The sequence below is a fragment of the Taudactylus pleione genome, unplaced genomic scaffold (assembly GCF_031769625.1).
Source record: "Taudactylus pleione unplaced genomic scaffold, aTauple2 ptg000347l, whole genome shotgun sequence".
Taxonomy (NCBI): Eukaryota; Metazoa; Chordata; class Amphibia; order Anura; family Myobatrachidae; genus Taudactylus; species Taudactylus pleione.
In genome coordinates this window covers 2,792,568-2,810,145 of record NW_028284748.1, presented here as the reverse complement: position 1 = coordinate 2,810,145, position 17,578 = coordinate 2,792,568, and the positions used below count along the sequence as shown (strand labels likewise).

The window sequence follows — 17,578 nt, the reverse complement described above, 5'->3', positions numbered from 1 at the left end:
AAGAGCAAACAGATGGCAGAGAATTTGTGTTACTATGAAGTGCATACACCTCTATCATTGTACCCTTGTCACTGCATACAGCCCTGTCTCTGCACATACTCCTGTCCCATCACACTGAGCCCCAGACACTGTATGTCCCTGCACCCAAGACAATGCATATTTCCCCTACATATCACTGCACAATTCAGTAATAGTAACAAGCAGGACATCAGGATAATACATATTAACCCTGCGAACTGTTGAAGGTGGAGTGAGCTACTGCGCAGACTCCATGTTACTCCACCGAGGAGGCTTAATTTTCTGTTCTAGGATGGGTGCCAACCTAAGTACTGTGCAGGCATGGTGCCATCTAGTCACTGTGTTAGAGTGCCACTTTGGGAGAAAGCAGTCTTCCACTTAACTCCAGAGAGACCTGCGACGTAAACGCTTTCCAGTGATCCTGCACTGCTACCCGCTACCTGCATACACTCAATGACTGGTGAGCTGTATGACACCCCAGCTCTGCTCCATCTACCAGTGTGTAAAACAGTACCTGATTTACCTTTAATAAAACCACTCAATTGGTTAAGTAACTGGGCTATTTGTAGTCTCGGGGCATGCACTGGTGTGTACAGAAACACTGCTACATCATCAAGCCTGTACATACATATTTCCATCATGAACCTGGTCTGGTTGAAGATAATCCATTATGTGCAACCTAACTGATTATACAATGGAAGTCATAAATTTCCCTTCCCCATTTGCTGCATTAACTGTAAAACACACAAAAAAATTACCCTATAATTTTCTTCAGTTCCTAACTTCCAGGAAAACCAGCCTATGGCACAAGATGCAGCTCCACCCACTCAGAGTCAGTGCCCTCCAGTCCCTTTAATACTGACAGGGAGGAGGGACAGATGGGATAGGGGGAGACAACACAGTTAAGTCTCTTAAGCGCCAAGATCAGAGCAGTAGGGAGAAGGCTGATCTGTGCCCTCCTCTTGTATCTCTGCAGCACAGCTGTCAGGTGGGTGGTCAATGGGGTATCAATGTCTGGGCATTGTTTTCAGTGGCCCCAAAACAGTGCGGACCACTGGGAAAACTCCTGGTGATGCCCAGTGCGGACCACTGGGAAAACTCCTGGTGCTTCCTGAGCCACCCAATGTCAGCTATAACTTTTAAAACAGGTTCAATAATATTGCAAACAGCTGTACTTTATGTGGTAAGTGGTACAAATTGTGTACTTTATTATTATTATTACTATTATTATTATTATATGCATAATTTTTATAAGTCTAAATAATAATCAAAACATTTTTTTTTCAACAGTCTGAAGACTATTTCAATCCTAACTGTTCTTTCTGGAGTTATTCAAAAACCAACTTGTCGGGTCATTGGTCAACGCAAGGCTGTAGACTATTGACAACTAACAAAACACATTCAAAATGTTCTTGTAATCACTTAACCAACTTTGCAGTGCTCATGGCTCATGTTGCAATTAAGGTAAGTTATAGACTCTGCTAGAGAGTTTTATACATAATACAGAGTACAGTACGTTAATAAACTGGATTATACAGCAACAAAACTTTGGGCATAGTCTATGGTATAAATACTCATCATGTGTGGATTTTAAAATATACTGTATATGCAAAATGATAACTGACTCAGAACTGTATGTTGCAAATAGGAAATATCTATCTATCTATCTATCTATCTATCTATCTATCTATCTATCTATCCACTTTGCATGCAGTCATAGCTCGGCCCAGCTTGACAAAGACAAATGAACATTATATTGCTGGCACCAGATATATTTTATTGATTCATAGATCACGCAGGTAGGGACAAAAGCAAGTATACAATTGTATTTTTATTACAGAGTACACATGGAGATTATGTAACACAGTAACCAGATTATACAGGTATACAAATATATATAACAAATGCAGATATGCTGCAGACTCCCCTAGGGCCCTCTTCACCACCCTACATTGTGTTTACTACTTTAACGCTGACAGCATGAATCCTGGCTCCTGAATTCTCTGGAAATTATTTAGCAGGATGTAAATGCAGTATTGCTCTGTGGATGTTCATGAGATGTTCTGGTTCTTGCTATTCCCAGCCACTTTGGCTAATTAAACCCTCTAGCAATGTGGTAGGGGTTACACTAGACTCACCAATTCACTGGCATCGCCCTATGGTGATGGTATAGTAGAACTGGATCCGAGCTCTCCTTTCTAACAGTCACACACAGGGGCGTATTGAGAGGAAGGGGCCCATGTGCAGTCTCTACCCGGACCTCCTCCTCCACAGAATAAACTCTGGCACTATACCAGTGTCTACTGTGATTGCGCAGGTCCCTGAGAGAATGGCGTGGCGGACATTTTCCTGCCGATTATTCTATGCGCAAATTGCCAGGAAATGTCTGCTATGTCATTTTCCTGGAGATTTGTGCAGCACTGCCGCTGCCAACACGAGACTCAAGAGAGGTAAGTATTAAATAAAATAGGTGCAGTGTATGAGGTGTGGTCCCCTTTTTTCCATCTTAAAAGCTGCTATTTTCCCATGGGCAAAGGTGACATCCCGGAGTGTGTGTTCAACTGAAGGATGCTATTATTGGGTGGTTTAAACAGAGGAGTTGGAATACAGTTACAGAACTTGTAGTTTTCCCCCATGACCCATGCCATTTTGGTGTCTGGTGAACTCCTGAGATTCTTCTTGGAACAATGCCAACCCATAATGTTGACAAGGCGGGTTGGCCATCCAGCTGCAGTAAAACTACCCAGTTCAACCCTTAATATGCATTTGTGATGTCACAGCGCTTTCACCTGTTCCTGACTAACTGTATGGATCTAAGAGAGGCGAGTGTATATGGGGACTGACAGTTTGGTATTGATATAGCCTTTTGGGGTGGGGGAATCTTGGGATGATCCCAGTAGGATTGCAACGGATGTGAAAGTGACTGTTAGGCTACACAGAGAGACCTTAACTAGGATGCTGGGTTAATTGGTAAACAGCAGTTAATAAAGTAACAGTGGTAATATAGCAGAATATATATGAGATTATCTAACACACACTGTAAAACAATAAGGCACTGCGCAAAACCTTACACACACAGCTGTATTTTAGCAAGAACCTTGCTATGCTATATCAAAGCTTGAAAAAGTCACCTCAAAGTTTACCATTTATTTCACCACATATTACTGGGCACGTATCTGTTTATGAAAGCACTGAATCTTAGCAGGGCCATAGCAAGGGGTGTGCGAGCAGTGCCATTGCACAGGGAACAGGGACCTGGGGATGGCACCATTGCTGCCTCACGGCTCCTGCATCTGGCTAGAAGGGTGCCTGGAATGGCATCCTACCAAGACCGGCTCTAGGGGTGTTCGACCAGTGCGGTCTAACAGGGGCTCCACCCATAGAGGGTGCAGCTCTCTCCAACATCCCGATTTCTGAGGGACAGTACTGTCCCGCTGTTCCACCCGTGGCCCGAAGTGGCCCACGGGTGGTCAAAACGAGAGGTTGGGCACCGCCGCAGCTGTGCGGCGGTGCTGGACCCCGGAGTTTGAATGGATGCTGTGCGCAAGCAGCCCAGCTAGTGAGTCTCCCCCTAGCCCCTGGGGGAAGCCCAGTTAGTGAGTTTCCCCCTAGCCTGACATTATTTGGAGGCGTGCCATGCAGACACGCTTCCAAATAACGTCACGTAGGGGGCGTAGTCTATGCCCCCCATTTTCGGTCTTAGCCGTGCGCACTGTAGAGAACCAGCACAGGGTGCTCTGTCCCCTGGTGCCGGCCCTGCATCCTACAGTGTATCACTGCTGCATTGTCGCCTAGAGCATTCTTTGAACTCTCCAGGCATACACCCTGCAGTCTGTACTACCAGAGCGTAGTCAGAGCATATTGAGGACGCTCCGGGCAGTGCCGTACGTCATGATGTCATTCTCTCTTACAACGCCTACGAATCGTAGCACCCAAAGTCAAAACTTATTTTAAAAGTAATTTAATTTGTTTAAAGTCTCGAGATAAACTTACTCTTGCACAATGATGTAAAGAAATTTGTGTCATGAAAGAAAAAGTCTTCAAAGTTTATTTTTCAAAAATTGGTAAAATTAAAAAAAGAAAGAAACAAATAATAATAACATAACACTCGGGGGGAGGGGGTCAATTAAATTAGGTTGGGTACTGCAAGGGTACTGGGTACTGCAATTTGCACCTCAGATTGCATTTGCAATTCAATTCCAAATTTGCATTTTCCTACCAAATTTATATTAAATTGTGTGCACGCTCCCAAGCAGATAAAAATGGTAATTATTTATTTTAAGGTTAAAAACTTCAGCCCGCCCCGTCCATTAATAATAATATACTAAGAGGTTTTTTAAACAGGAAGATTTGGCCAACAAAGATGACAATTTTTCAATGAATTTCTCTAAAAAGCTTAATAGTGGGTTAAATGATGTGGGACATGTACAGTATGTGGAGGTATTGATGGGAGAAGGGTTATTAGAACTTGTACATGAGAATTAAAATTGTTTTATGTCAACATTTTGCAAACTTGTATAAAACACTGGAAAATCACATTAAACATATTTTTCCTGTACCCCAAAATACTGTATAGACTTTAACTTGCCGAAAAACACTTGCTTGCTACAATCTTTTTCACCATTAATATAAAGATGCAAAAATCAGCCATTTAAAACCTTTTAAGAACCTCTAATTCTTTCCTTATTGTCACTATCAGCCTGCTATAGTGACAATATATAGTTGCTACTTTTTTGATGGTCTAATAAGATTTCCTCACTTTATCATGTACTTCTACCAGGTCATTTTTTGTAGAAATGTCACACAACTTTGGAGCGAGTCCCACGGATCACCTTTTGTAATTGAATAACACATTTCGTGGATGCATGTATTGCAACAATGAACGTAACTTTTATGATGCAGGTTCACTTTTGCAAACTCGCATCTACATGAATTTACCCATAAGACCTGGCAGTCAATGTAAAAACAAAGTAGCTCATTCAGACCTGCTCGCAAGATGCGGCCGCTCACTAAAAACAAGGGTCTGGATATTCAAATTCCACACTCGCACTGTGTGGCATAAGGACGCCCACTATGTCTTAGTGAGCTACGGCACTGAGCACTCGCTAGTGTATAAAGACGCCCCTTTCCCTTCGCAACACAAGTCATCTCCTGGAATTGTTGAATTAATCGGTAACATCGAGAGCCATCGGAGCTGCTCGCAGCCCTTGAGGTAGCCTTACCCCGCCGCAAGCACTGCGATCAGTGTTGGCTGAAATACATGCAGGTGACATGTACAATGATGCTACTTTGCTAATTATGCACGCCCTTTAAACAGCGTTTGTTGGCCTGACACTCCTGCGTCCGCAACACCACTCCCCCATTTACAAGCACCTTCCCCTGTTACCACCCACAAACGGCACTATCTGTCACTCAAATTAGCGGGCAGTCTGTGTACTATGAGTGCACCATTCCCCATCGCTGAGACTGGCTTGCGCACGCGCACTGCGACTTATACGCATGCGCACTGAGCAACAATCGCCTGCCAGCTAATGATCGCGCCTTAGCGAACGGCTCTGAATCAGGTCCAAAGGCTTAACATTTCAAAAGCATATTTAACAACAACTAGTTTATGTGGCTACTGTATATACAGTCAGGTCCATAAATATTGGGACATTGACAGAATTTTCAGATTTTGGCCTCTATTCACCACCACAATGGTTTTGAAATGAAACAAATAAGATGTGCTTTCAGATTTAATTTGAGGGTAATTACATCCAAATCGGGTGAACGGTGTAGGAATTACAACAGTTTCAATATGTGCCTCCCACTTTTTAAGGGGCCAAAAGTAATGGGACTATCAACTCAAAAGCTATTTCATTGACAGGTGTGGGCTATTCCCTTGTTATTTCATTATCAATTAAGCAGGTAAAAGGTCTGGAGTTGATTCTAGGTGTGACATTTGCATTTGGAATCAGTTGCTGTTGACTCTCAATATGAGATCCAAAGAGCTGTCACTATCAGTGAAGCAAGCCATCATTAGGCTGAAAAATCAAAACAAACCCATCAGAGAGATAGCAAAAACATTAGGTGTGGCCAAATCAACTGTTTGGAACATTCTTAAAAAGAAAGAACGCACCGGAGAGCTCAGCAACACCAAAAGACCCGGAAGACCACGGAAAACAACTGTGGTGGATGACAAAAGAATTATTTCCCTGGTGAAGAAAAACCCCTTCACAACAGTTGGCCAAATCAAGAACACTCTCCAGGAGGTAGGTGTATATGTGTCAAAGTCAACAATCAAGAGAAGACTTCACAAGAGTGAATATAGAGGGTTCACCTTAAGATGCAAACCATTGGTGAGCCACAAAACCAGGAAGACCAGATTAGAGTTTGCCAAACAACATCTAAAAAAGCCATTACAGTTCTGGAACAACATCCTATGGACAGATGAGACAAAGATCAACTTGTACCAGAGTGATGGGAAGAGAAGCGTATGGAGAAGGAAAGGAAGTGCTCATGATCCAAAACATACCACCTCATCATTGAAGCATGGTGGTGGTAGTGTCATGGCGTGGGCATGTATGGCTGCCAATGGAACTGGTTCCCTTGTATTTATTGATGATGTGACTGCTGACAAAAGCAGCAGAATGATTTCTGAAGTGTTTCGGGCAATATTATATGCTCATATTCAGTCAAATGCTTCAGAACTCATTGGACGGCGCTTCACAGTGCAGATGGACAATGACCCGAAGCATACTGCAAAAGCAACCAAAGAGTTTTTTAAGGCTAAAAAGTGGAATGTTATTCAATGGCCAAGTCAATCCCCTGACCTGAATCCGATTGAGCATGCATTTCACTTGATGAAGACAAAACTGAAGGGAAAATGCCCCAAAAACAAGCAGGAACTGAAGACATTTGCATTAGAGGTCTGGCAGAGCATCACCAGGGATGAAACCCAGCGTCTGGTGATGTCTATGCGTTCCAGACTTCAGGCTGTAATTGCCTGCAAAGGATTTGCAACAAAGTATTAAAAAGTGAAAGTTATATTTAGGATTGTTTAGTTTGTCCCATTACTTTTGGCCCCTTAAAAAGTGGGAGGCACATATAGAAACCGTTGTAATTCCTACACCGTTCACCTGTTTTGGATGTAATTACCCTCAAATTAAATCTGAAAGTCTGCAGTTAAATTACTTCTTGTTTGTTTCATTTCAAAGCCATTGTGGTGGTGAATAGAGGCCAAAATATGAAAATTCTGTCAATGTCCCAATATTTATGGACCTGACTGTATGTGATACCTATGAGCTGTGGTAATTTCTCCTTTAGGTTCAATTTCTAAATGTAAAATTTTTATATGTACATAATGTAGAACCATTAATTAGAGAATGCAAAGCAAGTAATATATATAACTTTTTTTACTTTTTATTTTATAGCACGCTGATGTCGTCCATGACCTTCTTCTAGATGTGATTACCTGGGTTGGAATCCTTCTATCACTCGTTTGCCTACTGATATGTATATTTACATTCTGTTTTTTCCGTGGTCTACAAAGTGACCGTAACACAATTCATAAGAATCTTTGCATTAGTTTGTTTGTAGCAGAACTACTTTTTCTAATTGGAATCAACCGTACTGATCAACCAGTAAGTTTTTCTGTTATAATTTTTTTTCCATAAATGTACTATACATAGTAGAATATCTATGGATTTTACTCAAGTTTTAAATGAACAACTGTAGTTTTGTAACCATACTAGCAACAATGTAAACAATAAAATAAATATATATATATATATATATATATATATATATATATATATTATAAGGGCACAGTCATTAAGGCTGCATGTAGAAAACTGCAATTCTCCCATAGAGAATTCTGGAGTGGGGGGCATGGTGTTTAAGGGGCTACACCTAAAAAGCTATTGGAGGTACAGAGCTGAAATATGGCCTGGGCAGGTAGAACTGTCGCTCGGTGCTGCATGCCAAATTTCAGGGCAAGAACATAAAAAATTAGGATTTGGGAGTAATCTAAAGTTCCAACTGTCACATTTTTCTGACATTCTCAATTAGGACCACTTTTCTGCTATTGTCTATGGGGGATTTTTGGGAAGGCATAACTCAGGGTAGGGGGCGAATTTGGAATTGGAATTTATTTTATTAGGTAAATATTGTGCCAGGGTACGTGCTTTTGGGTTTCAGGAAAATTAGAAAGTTACCGTTATTAAACTATTACCTCAAGAATGCGCCATTGAATAGATAGGACTTTTCAACTTGTTGCGCAGCCTAAGTAAGTGCCTTCCAGCAGGGGATTGGCTCTGTCCAGTAAGTAGGGCAGCAGCAGCTGAGTAACAGGATGTGCAGCCAGTCAGAGAGCGATGTCCTGGCATCTTTCCCAAAGCCGCAGCTGGCGGTCACCAGGTTATACTGTAGTCCTGGGATCATGGCCCCGGACCAGCCCCATCTCTACTATAACCCTGCCCCAACTACCCCCTATATACCCCTGCATCCTCTTTGCCCCCTGCCCCCACTACCTCTTATAGGCCCTGCTGGATCCTCACCATGTACACAGCCGGATGCTCACACAGTAGCAGCGTGTCCCGGCCACCCGACTCCTGGAGCGCCCACACATGGGCCCGCAAAGCCTCGGAGTACGGTAACAGCACCAGCCGAAGCACAGGCTGGCCTGCTACTGCCGCCATCCCAAGCTCTCTCTGAGGCCACCGGGGAGGGTGTGAGAGGGGGCTCCAGGATAGGGGAATGCTTAGGTGTCCCGGCCCCAGGGAGGGCTCTGTCTCTGGCTAGTATCTGTGTAACAACGGTGGGTGGGTGTATATATCATTATAGTTATATGTCTGTACCTGTAGGAGGTACATAGAGATGTGCCTCTGCCTTCTCTATGCCTCTCTTTCCTCTGTGTGCCTGCCCCCACTGACCCCTGCATTCCCCTTTACTCTGTGCCCCTGCCCACACTGCCGCCTCTGTGCCCATGAACCCACCACCTCCTCCCTTGGGTACCCCCCTCTCCTCTGTGCTTCTGCCTCCCCTGTGCCACTGACCCCACTACCTCCTCTATACCTCTGCACCCCCAACTCATCTGTGCCCCTGCCTTCTCTATTGCCACCTCTCCTCTGTGCCACTGCCCCCACTACCTATTCTATACCGCTGCAACCCCTTCTTCTCTGTGCCCCTGCTTCCTCTATGTACCCTATCCTTTGCCCATGCCCCTCTACCTCCTCTAAACATTGGCACCCTCTCTCCTCTGTCAGCCAGCCTCCTCTATGCCCCCACTACCTCCACTATACCCCTGCAACTATGCCCCCACTACCTCCAGTATACCTCTGCAACCTCCTCCCTCTGTGCTTCTGCCTCCTATATGCCCCCTCTCCTGTGCCCCCTGTGCCCATGCTTCCTCTATGTACCCTATCCTGTGCCCCTGCCCCCCTACCTCCTCTATACCTCTGCACCCCCCTCTCCTTTGTGCCTCCTCTAAACCTTGGCACCCCCCTCTCCTCTGTCCCCCAGCCTCCACTGTGGCCCCTCTCCTCTTTGTCCCTGCCCCCACTCCCTCCACTATACCCCTACTACCCCTCCTCCTCTATGCCCCTTTCTCATCTGTGTCCCTGCCCCAACTACCTCCTCTGTGCCCCTGCCCTTACTGGCTACTCCTCTGCACCCCCCCTTTCCTCTGTGCCCCTGCTCCTCTATGGCCCCCTCATGGCCCCCTCTCCTCTTTGCCCCTGCCCTTACTGTCTACTTCTCTGCACCCCACTCTCCTCTGTGCCACTGTGTCTATGCCACCCTCTCCTCTGTGCCCCTGCCCTTACTCCCCTGCACCCCCTCTCCCCTGTGCTCCTGCTCCTCTATGGCCCCCTCTCCTCTTTGCCCCTGCCACCACAACCTCCTCTATACCCCTGTAGCCTCTCCTCTTTGCCCCTGCCACCACTACCTCCATTATACCCCTGAACCCGCCTCTCCTTTGTGCCGCTGCCCTGATGACCCCTCTGTTCCTGCCTCCTCTGACCCCCTCTCATATGTGTCCCTGCACCCACTACCTCCTGTTCTGTACAACTCTCTCCTCTATATCCCTGCACCCCCATTTCCTTTGTTCCCCTGCCCCCTCTACCTCCTCTATACCCCTGCACCCCCCTCTCATCTGTGCTACTGCCACTTCTATGGCCCCTACTCTCCTCTTTGCCCCAGCCCCCCTACCTCTACTATACCCCTGCACCCCCTCTTCTGTGCCCAAGCATCCTCTGTGTTACCTCCCTTCTTTGCTCCTGCCCCTACTACCCTCTCTTCTGTGACCCTGCCTCTCCTATGTGCTCAAGCCCTCACTACCTCCTCTAGACCCTGCCACACCCTTCTGCTCTTTCCCCCTTCCCCCACTACCTCCTCTATACCCCTGCATGCCCCTCTTCTCTGTTCCCCTGTCTCTTTGTACCCTCTGCTATGTGCCCCTGCCCCCACTACTCACTCTATATCCCTGCACCCTCCTCTCATCTGTACTCCTGCCTCCTCTATGGCCATTTCTACTCTGTACCCCTACCTCCGTTACCCCCTCTATACCCCTACATCCCCCTCTTCTCTGCCCCTGCCTCCTATATGGCCCCTTTGCACTACACCACTGCTCCGCACCACTGGTGTTGCCACTACCCCGCCAGGCGAAAACGCCAAAGCCCTCGTGGGTTGGCGCCCACCAGCCGAAAACGCCGGAGCCCTGGCAGGTTGACGCTCGCCAAGCAAAGATGCCAGAAATCCTAGAGGGTGGCAGCTATGAAAAAGAGCTAACACAGGCTGTCGCCAACCCACAGGTGAAAACACCAAAACCCTGGCGGGTTGGCGCCTGCCAGACAAAGACCCGGAAGTCCTAGTGGGCAGTGGCCATGCAAAAAGAGCTGACACAGGCTGCCACCCACTAAGTGAAGAGGGCAACAGAAGCCCTGGGGAGGTGGTAGCCATGTAGACACCCCTCAGACGAAGATGCCGAAGCCCTGGTGGGTTTGCGCCCACCAGATGAAGACAACGGAAGTCCTAGTGGGCAGCGGCCACAAAAAAGAGCTGACACGGGTTGCCGCCCTCCTGGTGAAGACGCTGAAGCCCTGGCAGGTTGTCACCCGCCTGGCGAAGACCCAGAAGTGCTGGGGTGGCGGCGGCCATGAAAAAGAGCTTAAAGGCCGCTGCTCCCCAGGTGATAGTGCAGATAAAATAAATTTTATTTAAAAAAAAAAATGGTGTTAGGTTCATTTTAATATTTTTTAACAAGTGCACTACAGGCACCAGTGGGCCCAAAATTCCCCACTTGCTGGTTCTTGTGGTTTTCCAAGTACCAGCATGCTGGGAGGCATTCTGGGACATAGAAGAAAATATTCTTTAAAATGCACCACATCACACAATCAACCTGGCACCCACCGCCCAGGGGTGCTGGGGATAGCCCCGGGCTATCAGCCTAGGCCTGGGGTGTCCTGGAGAGGGGTCCTGGAGACAGCTCCCCAGGGATCCCTGGCCTGGACTGACTAGCGGTCAGGTTTGATGCTGCAGCTGGGGGTCCCCTGGCTGTAGGGGGTTAGAAATAGTCCGGTGCTGGTTCTGGATAATACAGGGGAACCCTACTCATTTTTTCCCCTGTATTTCCAGAACCAGGACTGGATCAGAGCCCAGTGCTGGTTGTGCAACTTATGGGAGACCCCTACGTTATTTTTACCCTGTATTTTGGCAACCAGAGCTGGTTCTGACTAGCCCGGTGCTGGTTGTGCTTAAATATGGGGGACCCCTACGTCATTTGTCTCCTGTATTTAGCACAACCAGTACTGGCTTTCCAAAGCCCGGTGCTGGTTGTTGTTTTTGGGGAGGGACCACACCATTTTTTTTAACACAGGGGTTTTTTAATTATTGTTTTTTTAATTATAAGGGCACAGTCGTGTCCTTATATTAAGGCTACATGTAATAAACTGTAATTATCCCATAGACAATTATGGAGTTGGGGGGTATGGTGTTTAAGGGGCTACACCTCAAAAGTTATTGGAGGTACGGAGCTGAAATATGGCCTGGGCAGGTAGAACTGTCGCTTGGTGCTGCATGCCAAATTTCAGGGCAAAAGCATAAAAAATTATGACTTGATAGTAATCTAAAGTTCCAACTGTCACATTTTTCTGACATTCTCAAATAGGACCACTTTTCTGCTGTTGTCTATGGGGGATTTTTGGGAAAGCATAACTCAGGCTGGGAGGTGAATTTAGACTTGGGGTTTGTTTTATTATGTAGCTATTGTGCCAGAGTATGTGCTTTTGGGGTTCAGGTAAATTAGAAAGTTACCATTTTTAAATTATTACCTCAAGAATGCGCCATTGAATAGATAGGACTTTTCAACTTGTTGCACAGCCTCGTAGGTGCCTCCAGCAGGTGCAGTCACTGTGGCTTCACTTGGGTGCAGCAAGATTTTGCGGGTGGTAGCGGGGGCCGGGTACGGGGGAAAGGAAGCCGGCGTTTGCTGCTGCCGGGATGCGGGGGAGAGGGGGTAGGGGTTAGCGGGTGTTAGCTGCATTAGCGTTTGCAGTGCAGTGGCAGTGCAGGCGGCGGTGGGGCAGGCGTTAGGACCCAGCGGAGGTAGCAGCACACAGATGCAGGCTCGGATCTGGAATATCCATAATACCTGCATCTATGTTTTAAAAAAACAAACACAGAAGCAGGGACGGGTCAGTGAGACCCGTCTGTGCTTCTGTGTGTAATGAAAAAAAATGGTGTAAAAATAAATTGACGTGGCCCACTCCCCAAAAACAATAACCAGCACCGGGCTTTGGAAAGCCAGTACTGGTTGTTCTAAATACAGGGGATAAATAATGTAGGGGTCCCCAGTATGAAGCACAACCAGCACCAGGCTTTTCGGAGCCAGTCCTCGTTGCCAGAATACGAGGGACAAATGATGTAGGGGTCCCCTGTATTTAGCGCAACCAGCACTGGGCTCTGAGCTGGTCCTGGAAATACAGGGGGAAAAATGCGTAGGGTCCCCCTGTATTTACAAGAACCAGCACCGGACCCTTTCTAGTGGAGGGGGTGATGTCACAACCAGGGGAGCCCTCTCACCGGGCCCCCCAGCCAAAGCATCACCCATGACCGCTAGTCAGCCCAGGCCGGGGATCCCTGGGGAGTTAAGGACCCCCCCTATAAATGATGGAGCTGCTAATTCACAGAACTGTGTGATCATTGGAATACACACATGCAGTCTATGCAACTGAGGTCTAAGCAGAAAATACAGCTGTGCAGATGGGATAAAAGTGGTGTGGATGGGGAGAGGAGACAGCAGTGTGGATAGGTGAGACAAAAAGGCTTGTAGAGGAGGGAAGGTTAAGCAGTACATAGGAGTGGGGGGTAGCCAAAGTGATGCAGATGGGTGAAAAACCGTGGTGCGGATAGGGTAAAGGAACAAAGTAATGCAGATGGGTGGAAAAGAGTGGTCCGGAAGGGGGGGACAGCGACGTGGATGGGGGTAGAGAGTGGCATGAACATGGGAAGACAGAGCACTGCAGATGGGTAAAGACAGAGTGGTGCAGATAAGGGAATACAAACTAACCGAAATAGGAGTAAGTAAGGATTGGGGAAGATTAGTGTGGATGGGCAGGAAGACAGAGTAGTGCGGGTGGGGGGAGGAGACAGAGTTGCACAGTTGGGGGGACAGTGGTGCAGATGGCGGAAGGGTGCAACAGAGGAAAGGAAGACAGAGCAGCGTGGCTTAGGGGAAGGCAGTGGTGCAGAAGGAAACAGAGTGGCACCGATGCAGGGCAGTGTGGGTAGAGAAAGACAGATTGGTTCAGATGAGAGAACACGGACTAGCACAGTTCGGAGACCACACAGCAGTAGAGATTGGGGAAGACAGATTGGCGTAGATGGGGAGGAAAACAGAGTGGTGCGGGTGGTGGGGGAGAGACAAGAGTTGCACGGTTGGAGGGACCAGAGTAGTGCAGATAGAGGAAGAAAGAGTGCCACCGATGAGAGAAAGACAGCAACTTGGCTGTGGAGACGGCACGGATGCAGGGCGGTGCAGCTGTGGGAAAACAGATTGATGAGGATGAGGGAACGCAGACTAGCACGATTGTTGTGGTGACTGAATGGGATGATTGTGGGCACTGAGTGGGTTGTGGGAGCCACATAACTGCTCAGACCTCAGTTGCATAGGCTGCATGTGTGTATTCCAATAAGCACACAATTCTGTGAATTAGCAGCTCCACCATTTTGTGAGTGACAGCAATCTCATTCTGTGAGAGTGCTGAATCTGCAGTAAACCACAGGGTGTGATGGCATACCATATCTGTATTGCGCAAGGAACACGTCCATTAAGACGTCTGCCTTAATGATTGTAATTTCATTGCTTTTTTTAGTTTGAGTGGAACAAATTCAGTAGGTTTTGTGAAATTTCAGATAATGTCTATGAAGCCTTAATGGGACATGTAAAATGTAAGGTTTTTTGTGTATGGAATATATATATATATATATATATATATACATATATATGTATGTATGTGTGTGTGTGTGTGTATATACTGTATATATATTCATATCACTGGTTATTTGTTCAGCCACCCTAATAGCACATTGTACATACATTAGTAATTCTTACCTTTGATAATGCATCTGCTATGGTGCCAGCAGCTGAGAATCTATTGAAAATAATCTGTTAGTAATACTACTAAAAAGGAGTAACGCAGAAAAAGATGAAGGTCTGTTCCATGGTCATAAAAGTGTTCTGAAGGAAATCATGAAAACAATCTACAGTACCCACCATAAGTGGGCATTTTGGCTATATAAGCATGTGAGGCTTTATGAACATATTTGGGTTATATGGGCATGTAGGCTTTCTGGTTATATTCTAGCTATGCTGTGGCAATTGAGGTTATATGGTGGTGCATTGGATATTTTGATATGGAATCGGTATGATTTACCGCCGGACCCATGCCCGGCGGTTGGAATCCAGACAGCGGCATCCTGGCAGAGGAGGAAATCCCGATTGTCCAAGGTAAGTATATACTAACCTATTTCTACCCCTTAACCCTAACCTTCCCCCCCAGTGCCTAACCCTAATCCCCCCTCTAAGTGCCTAAACCTAAGTCCCCCTTCCCTGCCACCTAAACCTAAGTCCCCCAGGGGGTGCCTAAACCACCCTTCCCCGCCGCCTAAACCTAACCTCGGGGGGGCGGTGCCTAACCCTAAGTCCCCCCCGGGAACCCTAAACTTAACCCTCCCCCCCCCTGCAGTTATCCGCGCTTGGCGCCCGGCATCACTTCGATCGGGAGGCTGGGCGTAAAGCTCCTTGCGTATGTCTAATGACAGGCGTCGGCATATCAACGCCTGTCTTTAGACCCTTGCTTGGATATGATAGTTGGGAAGCCAGCTGTCGGGATTAGGTCCGCCGGCTTCCCGACTGCATACCTTTGATATATGTAAGGATATATGGAGATATTAAGATGGCCAGTTACATCTGATGCAAATGTTATTTCTTTTGTCATACATTGTGATTAAATATTTATATTTTTGTCATATAACATTTCTGCCATAATATGTAAGCATGTAAGCTAAGTATCTAAATTTATGATAAAATAACCATATTTTTTCACCAAACCATGTATGTCAGGTTGTTATTTGACTATATATAAATTATGTTCTTTCTTGCAGTAATAGCATTGTAGTGAAACATTTTCTCTGCCTCTGTGCCATATCACTTCAGTAAATTTGTTTTAAATAATGTACAGTATATCATTTTTGTCCTAAAGTTTTACCTATTAATATGTGGATGCATACATAATTAGGATGTTCCACAAGGGTGATCTATTGGTAAATTCCAAGGATATCTATGAAAGAGCATATCCTTTTGGGACATCCTGGTAAGTCAGTAGAGGTTACAGAGGGATCCTCTGTTGTAGTGGTCACATTGCTCATGGGTGCCTGGCACATGAGTAGTACCGTTGGTCAGCGCATGTAGCGATCAGATACAGCTCTATTCTGCAGGTATACATAAAAAACAACACTAAAAATAGTGTTCATGTTTAAGAAATGAAGAGTACCACAGTAACTTTTTTCAGAAATTACCATCGCAGTCTCACACACTTGCACAAGCTCTGACCTTACTCAGGAATTGCTAACTTCCACGCACGCTATGAGTCCTCAGGCTGCGTAAGGCATCGCAGTGGATAAATTATGCACAAGTATGAAACGGCGTTCAAATGCACTGGCACGCCTGCGTTTCGCCGGCCACCCCCCATCACCACCCACAAAGGGCACTTCCTGTCAATCAATCTGCAATGGGGGTGCATTGCGATCCATATGCATGCGCAGCACGCAACAATGGGCTGATTGCGTGCGTATTGGCAACTACGTTCCTTGCTGAATCAGGTCCACAGTTCCAAGGAGTTCTCCAAAAAAATGTCTCTGTAAGTATTATAAGTATAGATATTTGCTAGGAGTCACTATCATTATTGATGCACAAAATGTGTTTTGAGTCCTGGCATAATTATGACTGCATTTATTATCACAGAATACAATGTACTAAGACTTGGCACACCGATTTTTGCTATCCATCTTTAAACATATTTAACCAACCTCTCTCTGCTTTAAGTTAAATGTTTCCATCTATATATGAATACATAGATTGTTTTTAATAATACATCTGTACTACAAATGTACTGAAATCAATGTGAGACTATGGCCCTCATTCAGAGCCGTACGCTCTGAGCAGAGCGCACGCTCTGAATGAGGGCCGCCCTCCATGTAAATGGAGGGTCCTCCTGGACGCTCGTATAGCTGTGGGTCACCACCCACAGGCTATACGAGCGTGCAGTTTGATGGCCGCGATGGTCTTGACCATCGCGACCATCGAAACTGCGAGCCGGAGCCTGCGGTTGAGGTTTTCAACCGCAAGCTCCGGAGTGATTTTGGCTCTATCAGAGCCAAAATCACTCCCTCTGACATCACTAGTGATGTCAGTGGGCCGGCTTCTGACGGGAGGCGTTCCCGTGGGAACGCCCCCGTCAGGGAGGCACGCCCCCGGCACGCCTACCAAAGGGGGCGTGCTGTCGATGTTGATTCAACATCGACAGCACGCCCCCTTTGATCAGACACAACGAGCGAAGGACTTTCCTTCGCTCGGCGCGTCTGGCGCATGCGCACGACGGAGCTCCCTCCGTCGTGCGCATGCTCAGTGCACACCATCGACCCACTTGCGAGCGGATAGCCACTTGCGAGTGGGTCTGAATCAGGCCCTATGTTTTTAGCAGGCATGAGTGCTACAAATTTATGCTTAAGTTCTATTATTACCACTGTTAACTATTAGAGATGTGCGGTTCGGTTTTCCTGAAAACTAACACACCCAAATTTAGGAGTTACGAGTTGAATGGAGTCCCAGTTCGGAATGACTTTGTGGTTGCATGTAGAACAGAGGGCCTGATTCAGAGCCGCTCGTAAGCGGCCGCTCGTTCGCTCCGAGCGATGTTCGCACATCTGCGCATGCGTATGGATTGTAATGCGCATGCGCCAACCAGTCAGTGCGGTCGGAAATCGTGTGCTCGCAAAATAGCGAGTGCCTGCTAATTTGAGT

The 17,578-nt window shown here is 46.5% G+C and overlaps 1 protein-coding gene across 7 annotated transcripts in view; it reads left to right on the top strand.

Annotated features, from left to right (window-relative positions):
- Positions 1 to 17,578, top strand: part of ADGRL3 (adhesion G protein-coupled receptor L3) — a 558,102-nt gene that overhangs the window by 320,100 nt on the left and 220,424 nt on the right. For all 7 annotated transcript variants that reach the window (XM_088444095.1, XM_088444094.1, XM_088444093.1 and 4 more), the window contains 2 exons: positions 1,309 to 1,482; positions 7,431 to 7,640. In XM_088444095.1, coding sequence (XP_088300221.1) covers positions 1,309 to 1,482; positions 7,431 to 7,640 — 384 coding nt within the window. The remainder of the gene's footprint in view (positions 1 to 1,308; positions 1,483 to 7,430; positions 7,641 to 17,578) is intronic.